This window comes from Eleginops maclovinus, chromosome 1, assembly GCF_036324505.1.
Source record: "Eleginops maclovinus isolate JMC-PN-2008 ecotype Puerto Natales chromosome 1, JC_Emac_rtc_rv5, whole genome shotgun sequence".
Taxonomy (NCBI): Eukaryota; Metazoa; Chordata; class Actinopteri; order Perciformes; family Eleginopidae; genus Eleginops; species Eleginops maclovinus.
In genome coordinates, this window is record NC_086349.1 from 9,586,349 (window position 1) to 9,601,211 (window position 14,863).

Below are 14,863 nucleotides of genomic sequence, written 5' to 3' on the forward strand. Positions count from 1 at the left end.
AGGAGCGGTTTGCTGTACAGCAAGCAGTTAACAATAAATACAATATAAAGATTACTTTGAGATATTCAAAAGGCCAATGGCAGCAGGGACAAACTAGTTCCTGAGTGTATTGGTCCTGCATCTTGGCTGATTGTATCTGATGCCAGATGCAGGCAACTTGAACTCAGTGGCTCATGGGAGGCTGGGTTCAGCCATGATTGATCAATTCCTATCCTTGTAGGAATGACAAAGGTCCTTCAAGGTGGTATCTGTCTTTGAGGACACTGCAATTTTAAACTGTAGAAGCTGAAGAGGCAGAGTGTAAGAACTGATTCAATAATGCAGGAATTTCTTTGTCAACATTAAAACTTAATGACAAAAGTAACATTTATAGACCAAATGCCCTAAATGGCTTTTTTAGACGAAGAATCCACAAGAAGCTTAAAGGTCAGCTTGAAATTAATTATAGTAACAAGACTCAACAGTCTGATCAGTAATCATCATCGGAGAGACCATCGTAGAATCCACCATTTATTTGCGCCATAATGTTTTTCCTTTATTTTTAATCTTATATATTTAACAACGATTCCCAACATTGTATTTTGTTATTGATTTGTTTAAAGGAACCCAATTTGCAGCCAATTACATATTGGAGGAAAAGTCTTGCGAAAAGCTAGTAGGCTTATCCTGAGCTATGTTAATTTGAATTACTATTCCAAAGATCAATAGTAAACCTTCACACACAAGTGCCTACTATCTACTATCTATTGAGCTCTACAGGTATTTTCTGTAATGTTTGTATTGAAGCGATTTAAATTGCATTGTAGTTGTTTTGTAATTGATATGGTTGCCACTGTAGATGAGCCACATTTTACAGTGTCATTGCTCCACCACATCTTTTTATCTGAGTGGACCGTTTTGGACTTCGCGATGTCCGCTGAGTCACTTTGCCGTTGTGTTGCTGTGGTTCTTTCCAGCTCTGCCCTCGACATGTAGAAAGACTAAATTACAGTGGCTACTACTGCAACTGCAGAGAATTGCTTCAGGAAAGACGCTGAGCAGAGCTTGCCTGATATCTATCACTTGCTACAATCTGAACACAGGAAATATAGCCCTGTTTTGTTCTCAACCATTTTTATGATCCTAATTTGTGTCCTCTGTTTTCTGTAAATCTCTTTATGTCACTTCTGTTATAAAAAAATATCCATGACTACGCATGACTTGTGATTCACTGTGCTGCATTTTCTTATTTACAGTCACTTTTAATCAATGCTTTTAATTACAGAATGGACCTAACATTGGAGTGTAAGTGTATGAGTTTCCAGACTGAATGATAACCGAATGACAAATGCCATTTACTGTTTATGGCTTCCTGTCAGAGCTTTTCCACAGCAGCATTCAGAATCATTTCCTAGACAAATTCCTGCATAATTTCATATCAGACCATTTTATTTCAATGTACTTTCCCACTGATACCATAACAATGCAGCAATATCAAAATCATGGATGCCTTTCAGCAGTGAAAACCCGTTGTGAATAATTTTAGGAAATGGTGACAGTGGCTTTGTAAACCTCATTGGCAAAACATTCATATTTGCTCGAGATGGAATGCATTGGAATGAGAAATATTGAACTATCTGAATCTTTGTGTTAAATGTCAGCAATAGGTTTTTAGACTGAAATAGCAAATACATTTGCATGGATTTATGATTATGGAGTAGATGGAGTGTGCAATAGATTTTTGCAGGGAGACATTTTGAGTGATAATTTCTTGAGCGTTTAGCAGACAGTGCATCAGCTACATTCACTTATCAGCTGCCTGCATGTTAATCATAGTGTTAGATAAAGCCTGCCAACAGAGACACAGCAGAATTTAAATAAACAATCTGAACTGTGCAAAGATAGAGCAGCATCTCTGTGAGCATGTAGGGACACAGATGAGGGCGAAAACGGTGGAAACAGTGTAAGGAATAACTAGCTAGTATCTGGGTGTTCAAATATTAAGAGCAGGAGGGAGAAACAAAATAATATTGATGGAAGCTATAGTGTTATTATCATTGTTCAGAACAGAAAAAAAGTAATGTTATCCTTTATAATATTATGGTCCAATAAAAAATGGAACTTAAAGCTAAAAGTCTTTTTGACATTTTATACCTCTCTGTACTAACCATGTTTGCTGGCGTGGTTCCTGCGGGTCCGGTCTGCCTGGCCTGCCCCATAGGTCCACCTGCTGGTCCCATCTGTCCTGGCTTTGCCTGGCCCTGCCCCATGCCCATGCCCATACCCATGCCCATGCCTTGTCCCTGGGGTGGGGGCTGCTGCTGAGGGCCCATGGTCGATGCGGCGCCAGGCTGGCCGGGCCTTGTCGCTGATGTCTGTGCTTGTTGTTGGAGCTGGGTCCTCTGTCCAGGAGCTCCGTCTATCTGGGAACCTGGAGCACCCTGGCGTCCTGATCCCGTAGGGCCCGCAGAGGAACCCTGACCCCGAGAGCTGCTGCCAGACCTGGAGGAGCCTTGACAGAGGAAGGGATCGTGGATTATTTACAGTCGATACTATACATCGATACACAATATCAGCAGTAGAGTCTGAACCCTGCAGGCCTTAACATTATGTCACTATGCAATGGACTAATGGAATGATGGACAGCTCATGTGCCCCAAAAAGGTTCTAATTTGACCAGTTCCTACATAGAAAAAACATGACTGATATGCTCCAATCAGTGATGTGAAACTTGGTAGGACAGCATTTAACTTACGGAAAGTTGTATTGTTATTATCATGGCATTTTAGGGTTTATTGAATTGTAAACAATACCAATTGACAGGTGAGATGAAAGAGGCTTAGAACAGTGCTTCCCTGGGAGAAAACATTTCCTTTGAAAAGTTATGCTTCATATAGTTAGTTAAAAACTGTTGATCCCTTAGGGGACAGTTGATTGTAAAACAGCATCAAACTCATTCCAAACAGCATGGGGCATTACATATTTCTGCCTCAGACCTAAATAGTAAATCTAAAGGGATCTTATCCAAGGATCACATCCTATTATTGCTACAATAATTATTTGAGGGCATGCTTTAGTTTAGGAAACTAAGATACATTCATTCAATGTTGTTAATGGTCTTGTTTTTTTGCAGGATGTCTTGGCAATGCATGCAGCAGTTATTAAGATAATTCACTAATCTGTTAAAAAGAGTGTGAATGAACAAACCTTTTTATTACATGTTTTTCTTTGGGAAGCTCTTATGTGTTTTAATCGTACCCATCTGGAAAACACAAATTGACTAACTACACCTGGAGTACAACAGGGCTTATTTATAGGACCAATGCGTTCTTCTCTTTTTATTCCCCCTCAGCCAAATTATACAAATTCATGGGATTAATTCCACTGCTCTCCCTGCAGTGCCCTGTTCCTCCGGAAAGAAAATATTTTTGCTGAAATCACAGTCTGACTTTCATTATTATTCTTTATTCTCTGATTAGTGCAAGCTTTGTACCTTTGTCACTATTATTATTATTCTGGCCCGTCAATCTTGTTTAAAGAATCAATATGAGCTATTAAGCCAAGTAAAAGGGTCTGTGTTGGCTGCTGAAAAGAATAATGTAAACAAGCCCATCTACATTATTCCCTTTCTCCCTTCTTATGTGTTATTTTTCCTTTTTGCGCTAATCTAGTAAATGGTTAGCCTCGTGTGTGTTTGTGTAGTATTTCCTCTTTCTAGGTCTCCAAGGTGGAAAGAATATGTCCTTTGTTTTGAACTTTTAATAAACGATATTCTGTTCACACAACATCGATTGCCAATCCGTCTTTGGAGAAGGATCTCTCTTTTGCTGCCCTTTTTTTTGCATGGTGGAGATCATAGAGCACCTTTGGGCACATTTGAACAATGTTATATTGCACTCTATAAATATAATTGATCTGACTTATATTTCAATTATAAATATACCTGTAACTCAGACACGTAGTTTTTTTTAAATGGGGATATTTGGCACCACTGCTCAATCTGGATAGGCGCCAGACCGCCTTCAGTGGGCAGAATCTAAATGAGGGCTAATACTGTTCTAGGCATAAATGAGCAAATCATTTTTTTAGTAGTAGGAGTATTCTTTTCACTACTTATGCAACATAATCCAAAAGCTTAAATGACCTTTTAATGGATACTAAAATAATGTAAAATGATTTCTGATAAGTTAAAGAGCTACACAGTAAGTAAGAAATCTTATCAGTCAATCAATAAATGTCCCTTATAATCAAGCAAGCAGTTAGCCAGCTAGCATGTTTTTGCATTGTATGACATGTGTAAAAGTGCCCTGTCTTACCTGGTTGGCCTTGCATGTCCCCTGGCGGCTGCGATTTGCTGCGTGAGGAACGGTGCGGATCCCCCTGTCTGGAGGAGCGTTGTCCGTGGTGGTGCCCAGATGGGTCTCGAGAGTAGTCCGAAGAGTGGTACCCGCCTGACCTTGATTCTCCACGTCGTCCTGTAGATGAGGATCGGACTGAAGGTTCTTGGCGCATCGACGGGTCTTTTGGGTGCCCTTTAGATGACCTCGAGGACCTCGGCTCATCTGAATGACGTGACCCGGATGAGTGTCGGCTAGTGCTGCCATGTTGTCGATGGTCACGGGAAGAAGAGTGTCGACCTGCGTGGCCATACTCATCTTGGGGCCACAGGTCCTCCTCAGGAGGCTCGTCGTAATCATGGTAGGTGTGTTTGACACCGTGCCGGCTCCTCCCAGTAGAGTGGCTGCTGCCGTAGTGTCGAGAACTGGCACGGGGCTTCTCAAACCAGTCAGTTTCTTCTTGTCCCAGATGGTAGGCTTTGGAAACCGAGAGCAGATCACAGTCAATCTCCATGTCGTTTGGTGACAGCGGCATGCAGGCTTAGAGATGGAAGGAGGCAGGAAGAAGAAGACCAACCGCATGCAAAAGAAAGGAATAGGAGGAAGAAGACACAGAAAGAAAGGCAGAAAATAAAAATAAAAGTTTACATTCATGCAGTATACTGTACATTTCACATACCGTAACACATTACAAGACAATATGAACAGGATAAAACAAACATTGCAAAACTGTCTGGTTTTTGGGGCTGTTTTTGTGCTCAAATCTTTTATCTTTGAATCTAAAGCCAATGACAGGGAAAACGATTTTATGCTGCATAAACATACTTTAATCAATTGGGTGCCAATTCTTGATGGTGTGAGAATGGCTTAATTGTTGCAGAAATCAATAAATATGTCTCAAAATATACGGTTTAAATAAAGAATAGATTTGCAGGGACCGTTTTGCAGTGTAGACAAAGAATTAATAAATCAAAGACAAGTAAACAAAACACCAAACACATAATTACAAATAAAACCCTGTAAATCAAAAAGAGAATGCATCCGTGTCGTGCAAAGAAGACTTTCAAGTGAATCAGAGTGTACCGAACGAAGAAAACGACCACGCCGAAGAACCATGCGAGTATTGGACAGACAGACGACTGGACGAACAGGCGGAAGGACGGACAGGCAGGCAGACAGACAGACAGCAGTCCACTGATAAGAGAGCTCCAAGTGACTCTCAGAAGAAGAAAATACCAGCATGCAACAGCTATCTCTGTCTCTCTTTTATCTTTCTCTTTGTCATTGCTAAGCTTAGCCTCTGGGTGGGTGGGGGACGTTCAGATAAACGGTGGGGGCAGTAGTAGGTAGTGAGACTGTGGGTATTGAGCTCCCACAATTACCTTCACTGTCTGACACAGCGCAATGATAATCGTCTATAATGTACGTATCATCCGATTTGTAGACATGCGTCCGGGGGAGGTCCCGTATGTGGTCTTGTACATCTGGCAGCGAGTGGCTGGAACCATACTGGCCGTAATAGTATTGATATCTACTGCTTCGACTGTCGTATGGGTCGGGACCTAAGCTCGATGATCGCCCAGAACGCATGAACCTCCCAAGGGGACTGAGTGGGCTCTCCTCTTCAGAGTACTGCCGGGTTGGGCGACGCCCCCGGCTGTAGCCAGATGGGTAGGAACGGTCGTCCCTCTCATAGGATCGGCTGCGATACCCAGAGTAGTCTCTGGCTGAGATCTTGTCCATGCCATAGCCGGTGGAACGGGAGCGGCCTGTGGAGTTGTAGTAAATCCGATCGTCCTCCTCTGTCAAACCATAGTGTCGACTACCATGAGAGGCTCCACCGAGGCCCTCTTGAGTATTCCTCTTGAAGCCGTAATCCTCAATCAGCTGGCGCCCTCGAATTTGAGAGGAGGGGTAAGCCTCACCTGTTGCTGAGGAATAGGAGGCCAGGTCTGCCTCCACATCCCGGGCCTCTTCAATTGGGGAAAACTTGGAGATTTTTTGCTCCATACTCCCCAGTTTCCTGTGCTTGCTGCGCTTGGAAGACATGACAGCAGGAGCCAGAAGAGTTCTGGAGGATGGTGAAGGTTTCTGTACCCCGGAGCGGATGCCGCCATGTTTGTAGTCGAAGTCATAGTAATAGGAGGATCCCCCACCCATGCTAGCGCTCACGCTGCTGCTGCTGCCCCCTAGAGGTCCGTGCCTGTAGCTGCTCTTACCCCTGCCGTGGTGGTCGTACAGCTCTTCCTGCATCGCTGCTTCCTCTTCGGGTGTCCTGCCGTACGAGGAGCTGCCACGCGTCGTGCTGCCAATGGTGCTGCTGTGGCCGTGGATGTCGCCTGGATAACGCCCACTGCCGCCATGATGCATCATGTCCCCTGTCGTCGTGCCCAGCCCGTCTTTTGCCGTCAGCTCGCTTACGTCGTCAATCATCATGTAGTTCCTTGGGACGTTCTGTTCTAAGCCAGGAGCCCCGTACATCCCATCTGCATTATTGTACGTGGAAGGACTGTCTACAGGGTGCCCATAGGCATTGGAAACCGTAGAAGTGTACTGTCCGTAAGAGCTTGCTGTGGTGGTGGTGTAGCCGTAAGTATTGGCATTGGTTGTGGTGTACTGGCCATATGAATTAGCTGAGGTTGAAGTGTACTGGCCATAAGTGCTGGATGGCATTGATGGGTATCCACCATAGCTGCTGGACACTGGTGCTGAGCCATAGGGCCCATAGGAGCTGGCCATGGTTGTCGACCCAGTATACTGACCATAAGGGGGGGCTGAACTGGAATAGATAGCCTCCTGAGCCGTGGTGGTGACCACGACTGTGGGGTTGCTGATTGTCTCATAGTTGGTTGGCATCTTGTGCTCCAGATCGGCCAGCGAAGTCTGCCTTGGTCTTCCCGGGTGTACTGTCAGAATATCAGCTTGGGGCTGCCCAGGGTATGGGGTGGTTTGACTGGGGTAGGAGGACACAGCGCTGGGATAGGGTGAGCTGTGGGTGGGGTATGGGGGCTGACCAGGCGGTGCCGGCCCAAAACCAGTGTGCCCGGGCTGGGGTTGAGGCTGAGGTGCAGCTGGTAACCCCATGTCTGTCTGGGGGTATGGGGGCTGAGTTGGGGGATAGGTGTGGGAAGGGTAGGAGGGTTGAGCCTGGTAAGAAGGTCCTGGAGGGGGGATATGGCTCTGAAGCGGTGTTGGCTGTGGCAGTGCCTGGGACTGAGACACTGTTGGGTAGGGAGGCTGGTTGAATGTTGTGGACTGGTATGGCACACTTGATTGTTGAATTGGTGGTGCAGGTTGGCTCGGGGGGTACTGACAGGAGAGGAAGGATGAGGTGGGTGGGTACTGGGCCGCTGTGTTCAGGTCACTGGTGAACTGACTCAGAGGAGCAGTGCTGGGCCTTGTTGATAGAAGCCCATTGGTCTCATGTGATGCAGCTGCAGCTGCTAAACGTAGGTTATTCAACTCACTGTCAGACATGTAGTCCCTAGTGTCGCCCATACATCTCAGGTAGGCAATATCCCTCCTCTCCCTCTCCTTGACTAGAGTCTCTTTCCTTTGGTGGATCCCCAGCTCGAGGTATCTAAGTTTAGCATCGATTTCTTTCTCTTCCTCTTCCAGTTCAGCTTGCTGCTTTCTCAGCTTTGTTGACTCTTGCTCCACAGCCTTCAGCTCGTGGGTGAGGTCTTTGAGGAGGCTCGCTTTGGCAGCCAGGCCAGACCTGGAGGTGGGCTTGAGGCTGGGCACGGAGGGCAGGTAGACCTGTTGGAGGGCAGGTGCCATCATGGGCAGATGAGCTGATGTTGTAGTCTCCTCCGGAGGAGGGCTGGGCAGGGTTCGCTTGACCTTACGGAGTAGTGAGCTCTGCTGTAGGGCAGCCAACTGGAGAGAGAGAGAGGGGGGAGGGGGGGGAGAGAAGGAGAACATGGGGAGACACAGAAGCACGGAAAGAAAGGGATCGGAGAAGTAAAACAGAAGAACAGGTGAATGTTGGGAAATGGTTAATGGGATGGTGCACAAGTAACCAAATGTTATTGTGAGAAGGAGAGGGACATGGAAGGGAATGTGACAAAAGAAGTAGATGAACAAGGAAGGACACAGGATTAAGGACAGGGAAGAATTAAGAGACAAACGGTGGTAGAGTAGAATGGGGAAGAGGCAGAGGGAAGCGGAAAGAGAAAAAGTGAGCAGAAAGGAATGGTAAAGAAGGATGTAGGGAACAGGAAGAAGAGAAGGGAGGAAAACTCAAAAAGAATAAGAGATCAAGGAAGCGAAAAGAACAAAGGAGAGGATGCAAGGAAAGGGACATACAAGGGGAAAAAAGGAGACACAAATAGACAAAGAGACAACAGGAAACAAGAGTGGAGTTCGTATTAGAGCACTTACAAAAACATTAAGTTTAGTGACAATTGTGGTGCAGAATTCATCGACTAATCTATTGCAAACAACTTAAATCCTGTGGGAGGTTTTGACTGGGTTGTTCATTAAAGAACTATGGGATTCAACAAAGTTAGCACACAAACACAACTATCTACTCTAGTATATAAAATGTTAAAAAAAGAAGGTAGAAAGATACCCAATCCCATTATTTTTAAAGGCTGTGTTCATCACAGACCTTCTCTATTGTGAGGCATTGGTATGTGTAGAAAACTAAGCCAAAGTTTGGAAATGAATCACCTTTCAGTTATAGATTCAAAGCTTCAAAGTATCTTGCTTTGCAGCATGCATTTATAGCAAACTATATAGTCCATGTTATTGATTTGTTATGGACCTAAACCAGGATTAGATGTTACCAACACCTTGTTGAATCTATTGCTTGTTTAATTAATCTTGTTCTGAAGGCAAATTGGGGTTTTTCCACTTAGACAGATATGCAATAAAGAAGCTGAATGGTTCCATCTGTATTGCTTTGCAAATGATGGATATCTTCTGAAGGCCTAATACTTCAAACTTAAACTTTAAATCTTGAAGACATGCATAGACCATTTAGAAAACCCCAAAGACAATAGTTTCAGTGTATTTCATTTTCATTTTAGCCGTACATCTTGACTGCACCGCCTGCAGAATATAGATCTAACCTGCCAAGCACTTGTATATTGATCAGATGAGACAATGTATCAATGAGTGACATGAGTAAAATGAATTAGCAGACTCGTCCTAAAGCAGTTTGCTTTGTTTCGTTTATCTTTTGGGACTGATTTGACAATGCAGCAGTGGAAGTGGATTACTTCTGAATGAATAAAGGATGTTTTTTTATCAAATGGTTTAAAATCAATGCATATTACATCTGATATCCGCATAGTTGAACATAATATTGAATTAAATTTGTTTGTGTGGCAATACTTTTCTTCACAAGAGGATTCTTTAATAAAGGCCCACAAAACCTCAAAAAGTGTAGATTCAACTTTTTGGCTGCTATTGTTGCATAGAGGTAGGATTCACTTGTTTCAAATCGGGAAAACAGAGTGAACTTAATAAAGTCTGTATGGCCTAAAGAACTAAACACTAAAAATCCACAACAAAATACATTTCCCATCAAAACGTTCACATACAACATTTGTAGCACTTCCAAAACGAAAGGCCAGGAAAGGTATTATTTAAATCAAAGTAAGCCATCAACTTTGAATCCCTTTGGCGAATGTTGACGCTACTGAACAACATAAAAGTAGATCCAGCTATTAAGAGAAAGATAATGACTGTGTAAACTTGTGGTGGGGCCATGCCCTAGTATAAAAAGGTTATCTAATAAACTGTGTTTGATGATTATATTTCTTTCTTTTCTTTTTTCTACATTTGTTTTGATTTGAAAATGTTGCCAATTACTAAATAGCAGACTGTGACATAGGTAAATATTTATTTCATTAATATTTCTGAATTGGTTCATCACCTGTACGTGTACGTAAATGTTGTTGTGGTCATGTTTGGTACACAGTAGGATGCCATCTGTAATTGCTTTGTTTTTACCATAAAATGGCTCAAAACTGAAATACCTGCAAAGAGGTGCATACAGTATTGGTGTTCTTGTCATTGTGTGTAAAAAAAGTACTACACAATAATTCAGCGAAGTTCTCAACAAGTCCTTTTTAAACTGGTCAAGTATAATGCATTTTCATTGACATAAAGCTGAACTAATGGTTTTTGGCTATTACCAGAAAGATTTGACTTGTGATCCATCTAACCATAACATATCATCTTCACTGATATCTATGTTGTGCCCATTCCGTGCTCAGCATGGTGTGATTGACTTTACCTGGCTCTGGAGTACTTGCTGCTGGTAGAGGGACAGCCTTGCCTTGGTGTGATCGTCTGTGGTTGGGCTGAGGGACTTGGGGTCTGACATGGACCTCTGGGTGCTCTTGATGGGCCTGGGCACAGAGGGGTGTCTCTGCGGGGACTCAGCTGTGTAGGACTTCTGCTGAGGTGTGACGTGGGCCTTGTTCAGCCTCTCGCTGGACAGAGAATTCTCCAGCAGGCGGTGAGGGGACACCGGGGAGACAGGAGAGTAGAGGACTTGAGGGGATTTGGGAGCTGTCTGCTGCTGCCGGATGATGCTGGAGATAGACTCATTGTGGATGTGGTTGTGAGGCTGGTAGTTGATGTCAAGCGGGTCTGGGCGGCGTCGCTCAAACTTGGCAGCGTTTGCTGCGATGTGTTGCTGCTGACGCTGCTGGGTCAGGAGGTCTGCAGAGCCAGATTGTTGAGTTCCGGTGCTGGTAGAGGAAGAATATGGACTGACTGTGGTTGGTACACTGAGCTGAGGGGCTACAACACCCTGTGACTGGGCTTCCGGGTCAGTCTGACATGCTAAAGACTGTCCTTTTTTGGTCCGCTCAGGTCCTGAGATGTAGTGCACAATCTCTACCTTATTCGGGTCTGGTACTGTCACATGGATTGCTGGTGAGACTCTTCCTAGGTGCTCCACTTCTGTCTGGCAAGACATTTCCCTGATGGTCTGGATGGCGATACTGGAAGAAACCATCTTGTGAGAGTCTGTCTTGGTGTCAGTGGCTGCGGTGGATGTGGCGGAAGTACTATTGCCAGTGGCATTGGACTCAGCGTGCCGGGAGAAACGGGAACGTCTTCGGCGAACTGGATGTTCCGTTTCTGCCTTTTCCTCGTCATCGTCTGTCTGGACGGAGCAGTCAACGCTGCGACCACGCCTTCTGGTGCGATGGCGCATCATGTACCTGGTAATTGAGAGAACAGAAGAAGATAAAAAATAATAATCCATAAACCATGTGGACTTGAGTCATTCAACTGGACAGAACTAAAAAACAATTGAAACTTAACACAAATAACTCGTAATTCTCTACATGAACCTTTGACTGGAAAATATTTGACACCTTCCCCAAACACCAAAGATTAAAACATATGTCTTCTGAGTCATCTAACGTTTACACCGGTCCTCCCAGCGAGATGACATTTATTTCCCTATAACCGCTTTGCTTGAACCAATCCAACAGCATCCAAAGTTGCGGTAAAGAACCATAAAGAATGAATGCTATGCTACTGAGCGCTGGTTAAAAGTTAACTTATGTAGGACTTTGAACTTATATTTAAAGACCGAGGACCATATAAAAAACAAAAGGTCTAAGTTTGACTATTTACCAAAACTGTCAATCTTTATCTTGTCTAAAAAATATAATAATAATCATAAAGGCTGCATAAGCTTGTGTATTGTGTTCTATTTATAGAAAAATGGTAACTGAATAGGAAGCCACAAAGGTAATCCTTGCCCAATATACATACACACCTCTCCTCTCCATCTTCATCGTCTGTCTGCACACAGCTGTCCACATTCCTGCGGGGGGAACCATAAAACACCACACCCTCTCCGTCCAAGCTGTCTCGACTCAGCCTGGTCATGGAGCTGTGTTTCCTCATGTTGCTCCTGGTGTCCATGTGCTCCTGCTGGCTCCTCAGACACATATCGGACGAGGAGTTGGGGAGCGAACGGTAGCCTGCATGAGAGTCGGTGAAGGACGGCAAGGGCTGTCCGTTCACATCCAGCTGAAGATAGAAACGATTATTTTGAGGTCGATAATAGTCATCCATCATTGATTCAACTGAGAATGACGAGCACTAGAAGTAATTTCAGTTAGTTACAGTGATTATTATTAGAAAGCACATAGAGATCACTCATACTTATGCACCAGAGTTTAAGCCTGCAACATCAATCTTTATTTCAATCATACAGGCATATCACTTCCTTTTTAAACCTGCTGCCAATGCACATCACCTGCATGCTCTGAGCTGCAGCGGTTTTCTGCCTCTTCTGCTCCACAAGCTGTTGCTGGAGCTGATGCTGTAAAGACTGGATCTGGTCTAGCTGGGACTTCTGCTGGGCCAGCTGCTCCCGCTGGAGAACAAGTTGTTTCTCGCGTTCCTGTTGCTGTTGCTGTAGGACCTAATAATAATGTTGGTGGAAGGGGGAAGAGGAAGAAGCACACGTCGACATACAAAGAGAAAGGACAAAACATGAAAAAGATGGAGAAGCATAACAGAGGACAGTGAGAGTGAACATGTTGGGACGAGATGAAATGATCAAACAAGACAAAAGAATGATGAAACATAGGGATAGAAAAAAGAGAGTAGGACAGAAGAGGACAAAGTTGTTGAGTTATTGGCACAACTTGTTGTAAAACAGAAGATCAAAGACTCCTGACACTGAATGTGACATTCTTGTGCTGATGGATTAGTTTTGAAAAAGGGTTCCACGTTAGTCAAACCTCTATATAATGCAAAAAACAAGAATGGAAGCGCAACATAAATGAAGTGCAGCATGTACTGGTTAATGCTGTTGCAAGTCACATAATGCTCATAAGAAAATATGTAATTTTCTTTGTTGCAAAAATGGCAGGCTAATGCAAATAAGGAGTTTGGATTTTTGCTAATATTGCCGGGTATGAGATGAATATTAAACATTCCATCTCTCGTTCACTCTCATTAAGGAAGGCTTCCACACCTGTTTAACTGAGTTTACTTGAAAGATTTTCAACTGCTTGTTCTATCAAAAAAAGGAGAAGATTGTCATGTTAGCCCTTCTGTTATTAAGAAAAGCGATATACTTCAATGGTTACTTGCTATTGGTTATCAGACGAATAGAACTTCATGGAATCAACTTGTTATTTCTTTCAGACCAACAAATGGATTATCAAAACACTTTCCATTTTCCCATGAATATAAATCAAACCAACAAATGAAACACAAAACCAAAATCTGAGCATTATCAGTTCATATCACACATACTACAGGCATTTGCATGCACACCTTATAACCAGGATATATCCAACTACATGTCATGCAGACTCTAGCAACAGCTATAACTAAATCTTTGTAAGGTTTTGCACATTTCTTTGAACATAGAAGCAATCAATTAATCCAGACCTATTTTCTCTTACAGTAAGAGAATTTAAACTGCACTTTTTTGAGGACTTAATGGACGTGTATGCGTATACTCTATATATAATTAGTTATTATATATTGTTTTGCAAATTATGTATTGTAGTTTTCAACTGAATTTATTGCTTGCACATCTAAGGTGTGATATAAAAAAACCAAACATTTAAAGAGTAATAACACAATAAGACACACCACCAAAAACAACAACAACAACAACAACACTAAAACAACAAAAAACAAAACAATATCGATGGAAAAACCAATAACCACAACCACCAACAGGACACCAACTATCAAACTATCTATTCCGCCTCCTGTTTCTCCCTCTACCTGTTCCTTGATGTTCTGCAGTTCATTTAACTCTCTCTGCACCAGCATCTGCTCCTTCTCCCTGTGCAGCTTCAGCTCCATCTTTTCTCGGTCCAGCTCATCCTGCAGGCGCAGTTGTCGGAATTTCTCCAGCTCAACGCGCTCCCTCTCCATTTGCAGAAGCTGCTCCTGCTGCCGATGCAGCCTCTCTGCCTCGCTTTCACCCTCCTTATGTACGGCACCTGGTGGAGGGAAGGGAGGAAGACCCCCTGCAATGGGTAAGCCACCAGTGGGGGCAGAGGGGCCAGCTGGAGGTTGGTTGTAGCTGTGAGTGTGTGAAAGAGCAGAGGGTGGGTATGCATAGCCTGCAGGAGGAGGCTGTTGAGCCGTTGCCACTTGTTGTTGTTGTTGTTGTTGTTGACTGTTCAGGTGGGCCTGGGAAAGGTTTATAGGTTGCTGCTGTGGCTCTATTGGTATGACAACTCCTTGTACTGAGGTGACCTCTGTTGATGAGGGTGCACCCTTACCGAGGTAAACTGGTTCATCCTGGACTGTAGAGCTTGTAGTTGTCAAGGAAACAGACACTGGGGCACCTAGTGGTGCAACACCAGCAGTAGTGGCATTGGTTGACGTTGTTTGGAGAAGACCTGGAGCTGGGTAACGGACTGGAGCTTGTCCAGTTAAGGGTACTCTTGGGCTCATTGGTAGTCTGCTGAGACTGGAAAGGGGCACAGGTGTCATGTTGGCAGAGGGGTATGGCCTGTAGACCCCCCTCAGTATTGGGCGAAGGACAGAGGCAGGCTGAGTTGTAATGGGAAGTGTAGAAGCAATGGGGGTCT

At 43.9% G+C, this 14,863-nt stretch overlaps 1 protein-coding gene across 1 annotated transcript in view; it reads right to left on the reverse strand.

Moving 5' to 3' along the window:
* The window catches only part of bsna (bassoon presynaptic cytomatrix protein a), a 134,972-nt gene that overhangs the window by 13,612 nt on the left and 106,497 nt on the right, over window positions 1–14,863 (reverse strand). Inside the window, 7 exon segments of the mRNA XM_063887197.1 lie at window positions 2,148–2,491; window positions 4,296–4,793; window positions 5,699–8,195; window positions 10,564–11,500; window positions 12,067–12,323; window positions 12,553–12,720; window positions 14,046–14,863. Coding sequence (XP_063743267.1) covers window positions 2,148–2,491; window positions 4,296–4,793; window positions 5,699–8,195; window positions 10,564–11,500; window positions 12,067–12,323; window positions 12,553–12,720; window positions 14,046–14,863 — 5,519 coding nt within the window.